The 7,003-nt window shown below is 38.7% G+C and overlaps 1 protein-coding gene across 1 annotated transcript; it reads right to left on the bottom strand.

Moving 5' to 3' along the window:
* Window positions 1-1,530: 1,530 nt before the first annotated feature.
* LOC120311495 lies at window positions 1,531-3,844 on the bottom strand. The gene has a single exon (XM_039351052.1). The coding sequence runs from the start codon at window positions 2,329-2,331 to the stop codon at window positions 1,531-1,533; it is 801 nt and encodes a 266-aa protein (XP_039206986.1). The 5' UTR covers window positions 2,332-3,844.
* Window positions 3,845-7,003: the final 3,159 nt, after the last annotated feature.

The raw sequence follows: 7,003 nt of genomic DNA, 5'->3' as shown, positions 1-7,003 counted from the left end.
TAATGAAACTCAAAGCAAAAAGTACATGAAGAAGCTGCATTGTTATAACCTTCAATTTCTCTCAGTGGGATTCTGTCATCTAAAATATAATAACTAGGCAAGAACCATACTGTAGTTGCTGAAAATGGGTACAGCGTTTCTAAAAGTGATAGGATTTCTGAATTGTACAACTCAAGTCATTCATACATGACAGCTATAAGCTTAAACTTATTAATCTAGCAGAAGAATTCCAGTGAAAGATCTTGTGTGGGCCTGATATTTTAAATGGCAAAACTGTTTCAATGACAGAATTTATGAGACATGTATGTACACAAAAGAGAAGGTGCATTTGTGGTACATGATGCCCTCAGAAGGAATACCTACAAAGCAGTTTGGTCAAGGGAAAAAAGAGGGAGAACTTTCTTGCTTCAAAAGTGAACATACATCACCAGCGTTCTTCACTGCATGCTTCTCTTAAACATTATGAATCAGTTCAAAGCAGTTTTCTGATTCAAGACACACAATCCACGAACTGCATTGTCACAACAGTTGCATTTTAATAAACCTCAGCACTTTTGTTCTCTATTATTGGAGATTATTCTATTAAACATTTGAGATACAAAAGGTTAGAAATCATTTTGATAAAAATAAATGCTAACTTACTGCACATCAAATTACCCCATTACATTTTCATTACTTAGACATTTGGTATGTTAGTGAGAAAATTAACGTTTCCTCTGTTTTCTGATTTGAACAATAAGAGGAATGGGGATAAAAAAATATTAATTTAAACTGATGGGTTTTAAATTAAATTTGGCCGATCAGCAAATAGGGGGTGTTTTAAGTTAAATTATTTATATATTCCCAAACCTGTAAAAAGCATGATTATATACACAGAAATACACTCCCCTTTTTCCTCCAACGCCACCCTGACCTACATTTCTCAGGTACAGCCTGGAAAGAAAATGCTCCAAGTCAGATGCATTGCGTTTTGATTCCAAACTGATTAGCCAAGGTCAAGGGAAATACAGTCTGTACATGCTCTAGACTCTTGGTTTTCATCACTATACCACAGATTCCGAGGCTTGGCTCTTGCCATAAAAAGATTCCAGGGTGGAATATAGCAAGTTATTATTTATTTGATACCTCAGACTGAAGAACTATGAGCAATAATAATAAATTCCACAGCAAAAAAGGTATTAGTAGAACTGCATACAGCAATGAGGTTTTACTGCATATAGCAATAAAGGTCGTACAAGCTGTAATACCAGAATCTACAATTATTGCTAAAATTCAGAGCAATTCTTCCATAATGTAATATTTTCAAATTATTATTATTATTAGGGGAGAAACGTATATGCTATTGTGATGGGGCAGATAATTTTTCGGAAATGCAAAATACACAGAAGTTGAATAACAAAGAGATTTGATAGTTATAAAGAACTCAGATAAAATAAAATCACTGTAATGGACTCTTAAAGTTCATTTTAGTCAAGTGACTTGGCAAATGGCACAGTAAACCTCACTTCCCTCTTATTCTTTTTGTGAACCTCAGTAAAGGAATAGGCTAAAAGTATAATTTGCCCTAACCCTTATCAGTTTAATGGTCAGCAAAACATGTTCCCTCAACATGAATATTTTACCACAAAGTGTTATGATCAAACTGGCAGAGGAAGTGGGGGGGGGATAAAATATGAACTTACCAAATTTTGGTGGAGCTGTTTGCATATTAGTTTCAATTTCTTGTACCAGGGGTGCAGTGGTGGGCCTTTTCACTTCAGGTTTTAGGCTAGGCAGAGGTAGCGAGGGTACCAAAGATGGCAAGAAAGAGTCATTTGGGACAGTGTTGTATGGAGATGGCTTAGAGTCAACCTCAGAGGTAACTACCAGGGTGGCTCTGGATTGCTCCATGATGTCCTGTGTAGCTTCATTAATGGGAAGGGAGAAGTAGGACGTTTGTGCTGCAGATGGCAACCAAGCAGACAGTGCAGTAGGGTCCACAGAGGTAATTGGATCTTGTCGAGCCCTACCAGGATCAAGGTGGGTAGGGGAATCGTATTCAAAAATCTTGTCCACAAACACCCACTTAAGGCCAGCGATGCAGAGGCAGAGGCTGATCAGGCAAGCCAAGATTGGGACAATGCAGATCTTTTCGGAATTAAGGCAACCTGTCAGTCGCTCTGCCTCCAGACACACACAACAAGTAGCTGCAAGGCCTGCTATTCCCTGCATCCTGGTTTCCTCCCTTTGAGTCTCTGGCATCTCTTCCTCACCAGGAATCCCCTCAAGTGATGCAGTGGGACTCAGCTGGGTTGAGGGATGGGGAGCTTTCTCCAGGCTGGCTTCCGACATTCTTGAGCCTGTATTTTTCCAGGGAGCTCTCCTCAAGAAGGCTTAATTATAAGCTTGACTCTGGTCCATCCCCTTTCCCAGGAAAGCCAGCTCCAGAAATCTTACAGCATCACGGCACAGGCATTAAAACAGAGTCCAAGCATCAGAAAAACGATCCAATAGAAAGAGGCCACTAAAGAATCAAAACCTCCCGAATCCTCAGAAAAGAAGCTTCTCATAGTGAATGAATCAGCTCCTTTTCCTTCCTCACTTTTTAAAGATCCTTGTTTTAAATTCCTAATTTCCTCTCAAGCCATCTCAGCTCTTCCAAGGAAACAAAACAAGACAAGGAGAACCAGAAGCTGAATTCCTCAACAAAATTAGGTTAACTGAACCAACAACAGCCCAAAGTGAACAGCTGGCTTCTCACCTTCAGCATCTGAGACTGGGGGCTGCTCGGGAGGAGGAAAACACAGCCGTCATGCAGGAGAAGCCAAAGGAAAATAAGTAAGGAGGATAGCGGCAGCGGCAGCGGCAGAGACAGTAACAACAGCATCCTGTTGTGCAAAGGAGCTGGCAGAAAGAGGCTGAATCATTACAGAGCAGCAGGTGCCTGCTTCCTGACCATCACTCCCAGCAGCATCATTAGAGAAAGGAAGGAATAAAAGGATGGGGACTCTCTGTTCTGCGTCCTTACCACCTTCTCCTCTTCTTCGTCCCTCCACAGTACTCTTTCCTTTCCATGCCTTCCTTCCTTCTGCTCTCTTTCCTCTTTCCCCACCCCTCTGCAGGGCTGGCCTGAGTTAAATCCGCACACCCAGCAACACAGGGCTGCCAGGGACTTTCTATTTCATCCAATTAGACGGAATAGAGACATACAATCAAAAAGAGGCGTGCAGGAGCCAGTGAGCAATCTTTTTTTTTTCTCCTCCCAGTCTATGATCACGAAAGGATTCCTATCCATTAGAGAAATCTAACAAAGCTGCAGTGAGGATGGGGCGGGGAAGGTTGTAGGTGACAGCCTTATGGGCTGGACCTCAGGCTGAGGCTGTCGGATATCCGATCCTTCCCGGGGGATGGCAGGCCTCTCAGTTGCAATTGCTTTCTGCTTCTACCTAGATGTAAAGTTTGCCTTCCTATCAATCCAGCAAGTTAAGAGTCATAATGGACTCATTTTAAGGTGGGAAAAATTTTTTTTTTGGGTCATATGATTCAATCTGAGAAAGCTTGCACTTAAGTCAGAGTATTCACATCAACAATCTATTGTTTTGCAATGATGATGACTCTTTATTAGTATTGAATGAGCTTTACATGAAAGTCTTGTTATGTGTGACAATAATCTGGCACTGAAATACTTCTGAAAATATTTTGAGGAGAACCAAACTTAAAGCATTTCTCCATTTTCTTTCTTTAATCTGCATAATTTTTTTTGTTAACTGTTTGATGAACTGCCACCAATTCCAGAATAAATACTTTCAAAACACTGATACTATAAATGAAAGATATATAAAAATAATTATCAAAGAAACTTAAAGATGCATAGAAACAAACCTCTACTGGGGCCAAATGCACAAATTATATAAATATTTGACTTCACGATGAAAAATAGTCAAGTGATAATTTGCAATGACAAACCACTTTTGTATTGTATATAAGAAAATTATATGGACTGTATAAACCACCAGGATTCAAGTTTGAGAATTTATTATTTACCAAAACCTGTAATTGTATTCCTTAATTTAACTATTTCAACAGAACATTAAAATACAACTCAATTGCTTTTAATATTATTATGCAAAATAGAAGAGTCTGAATATCATTGTATAAGGGTTAGCAAGATTTCCTTTGGAGGTTTTGCAGTCCAAAGTGTCAATATACAGTGAAGGAACATATTCTGAACCCTTAATCAGCAGTTTTTCAAGATTAAGCACTGTATCAGTTTCTCTGACCTTAAGACACTGTGGAGTAATCCAGTTAATTTTGATCACTGATCCAGTCTTAATTGTTCGCAACTATGGAATAAAATATCATCTGTTTAAACTAAGAAAAACTAACCAATAACGTAAAAAAAGAGGAGATTTTCAAATATGTAAACATAAGATTATAGAATTCTTTGTAGGAGCAAACACATCAAAATGGAATTGATCAAACTAAAACAGCAGCAAAAAATGTATCCAGATCTATTGATGGATCAAGTTCAATGGTTTCTACTAATTCTCCAAAGATTTCACATTCCTTACAGCTTTAAAAAAAAATACAAGTGATTCATACTTTCTGCCATTGTAACAATTACTTCTCTCACAGCTTCAATATTCCTTGTCTACAAATTATACCAGTTTGATATCTATCTATCTATCTATCTATCTATCTATCTATCTATCTATCTATCTATCTATCTATCTATCTATCTATCCAGTGTTTTTTTTGTTAAAAAAAAAAAAAGGTACTGAAACTCACACACGTCATATAACTCGCCTTCCCTACCCTACAAAGTTTCATCCAAAAAAGGTGCCGGAACTCTGTTCTGGGCGTACTATGACAAAAAAAGCCCTCTATCTATCTATCTATCTATCTATCTATCTATCTATCTATCTATCTATCTATCTATCTATCTATCTATCTATCTATCTATCCACCTACCTACCTACCTACCTACCTACCTACCTACCTACCTACCTACCTACCTACCTATATCAATCTATCAAGTTGAAAAGTATCATCAAAGGTAGCAGACAAACTGCTCCTGTACTGCTTGCTATGAAAATCACATGGGTGTAATGTTGTATTTAACTCAAAAGAGATTACCATATCTGGAACAAAAAAAAAATCAACAATCCCTAATTAGGATTGTCTGTTTCTTGTTGCTGCCCTCTAGTGATTATCAGGATTCTTGCATCCCAGATAATGGTAGCTTGGAGGAGGACGTTTCACAAGCTTACGTCTTCCAGCTCAAATATTTGAGGCAATGATGGGAATATACACTATATGCAAATTTAGCATACTGGCTGGGGAATTCTGTAAGTTGTAGTCTACCCATCTTAAATTGCCAAGTTTGAAAAACACTGATTCAGATGTTGGATGGGGAGGTGTTCTGCATTATTCTGCATGTAAGCCTGAATACTTTTTCATAAAACTTTCAGTGAAGGCTTTTACTAGATCTGCTGAGTTTGTTGTTTGTTTATCCTATTCAGCCATTTTTACAACTAAAAAAAATGTATTTCTAGCCAAAGATCCAGTCCAATAGAAAAAAAAAACTCATTAAAAATTCAGGAAGGTGATGGCACACTCCCATCTTTATCCCCAATATACTGTACTCTAGAAAGTGATATATAGAATCATGATCAGTAATCAATGACAATCTTATTCTCAAAAAGAGTCTTAACATATCCATTCCAGGCATCTTTGAACACATGCATAATACTAGCCTTTCACATCCTCTGTATCTTTTCAGACCAACTTGATTTGGCTGGAAAGAGAAGTAATAAAATACTGTTCTATTTTATATCATCAGTTCAAATGGCTGAAGAGGTAGGTTTTCTTTAATCTACTTCAATGGTTCTCAACCTTTCTAATGCTGCGACCCCATAATACAGTTCCCCATATTGTGGTGGCCCCCAACCACTTATACATCACCGGGTGCCAGGGGCGTGGCCAAAGAAAAGGGGAAAAAAATGGCGGACAGCCTTGTTTGGCGATCCCCATGAAATGGTCGTTCGACCCCAAATGGGGTCCCGACCCACAGGTTGAGAACCACTGATCTACTTCCTTTGCATTCCTGTTCCCTGTTGTCCATGGCCTTCTGTAATAATTGAACATAGCTTGTAATTTTGTCTTTTGTAATGCCTGACCTAAAAATAAATACAAGTAGTCTTAGACTTACAGGAGTTTGTTTAGTGACTGTCCAAAGTTACAACGGCACTGAAAAAAGTGACTTGTGACTGTTTTTCACACTTACAACCATTGCAACATGTTCACAGTCACACAATCAAAATTTGGATTCTTGGCAATTGGCTCATATTTATGATGGCTGCAGTGATCATATGATCACCTTTTGCGACCTTCTGACAAGCAAAGTCAATGCGGAAGCCAGATTCCCTTAACAACTGCAGTGATTCGCTTAACAACGGTGACAAGAAAGGTTGTAAAATGGGCAAAACTCACTTAAAAACTATCTTGCTTAGCAACAGAAATTGGGGGCTTAATTGTGGTCGTGAATCGAGGACTACCTGTAAAATGTTCCTTTCCCATTTTAAGCCAAACTTTTTTACTTTGCACCTTCTTAATGTGCGGGTTAACTGAAATACCCAGATAATCCTCAAACAAAGCACCAGGCAGGCATTATGTGGCATTAAATGCCTCTTCCAGAGATCAAGTGTCAGGGCTCTCTTGTAGCCATCTCCAGTGACTGAAGGGGAGGGTTGTACTTGCAGCTCTTCCTGTACCTAAAGACCAAAAGAAACTGGGTAGAACACACAATCCCTGCCTGTATTAGAAGCATTATTGGAATTTTCTAGATTCATAGCAAACCATTGGATTGGAAGAAGGGGGGAGATAATACTTCAAAACAGCTAAGGATCACTCCAAGACAACTGAGTGGTAGATTGCACATGAGGCAAAGGTAATATCATATGGACACAGCATAACAAACTGTTACCAAGGCACATTCTGGATGCATTTAAGGAGCTATAAAGCT

This window comes from Crotalus tigris, unplaced genomic scaffold, assembly GCF_016545835.1.
Source record: "Crotalus tigris isolate CLP2741 ecotype Arizona unplaced genomic scaffold, ASM1654583v1 scf7180000018368.3068619, whole genome shotgun sequence".
Classification (NCBI taxonomy): Eukaryota; Metazoa; Chordata; class Lepidosauria; order Squamata; family Viperidae; genus Crotalus; species Crotalus tigris.
Note: the sequence above shows the minus strand (reverse complement) of the source record. Positions and strands in the feature narration are given on the sequence as shown.

Bases quoted from the DNA above. Each gene is read 5' to 3' on its own strand.
- LOC120311495 (XM_039351052.1), bottom strand. From the start codon at position 2,331: ATGTCGGAAGCCAGCCTGGAGAAAGCTCCCCATCCCTCAACCCAGCTG.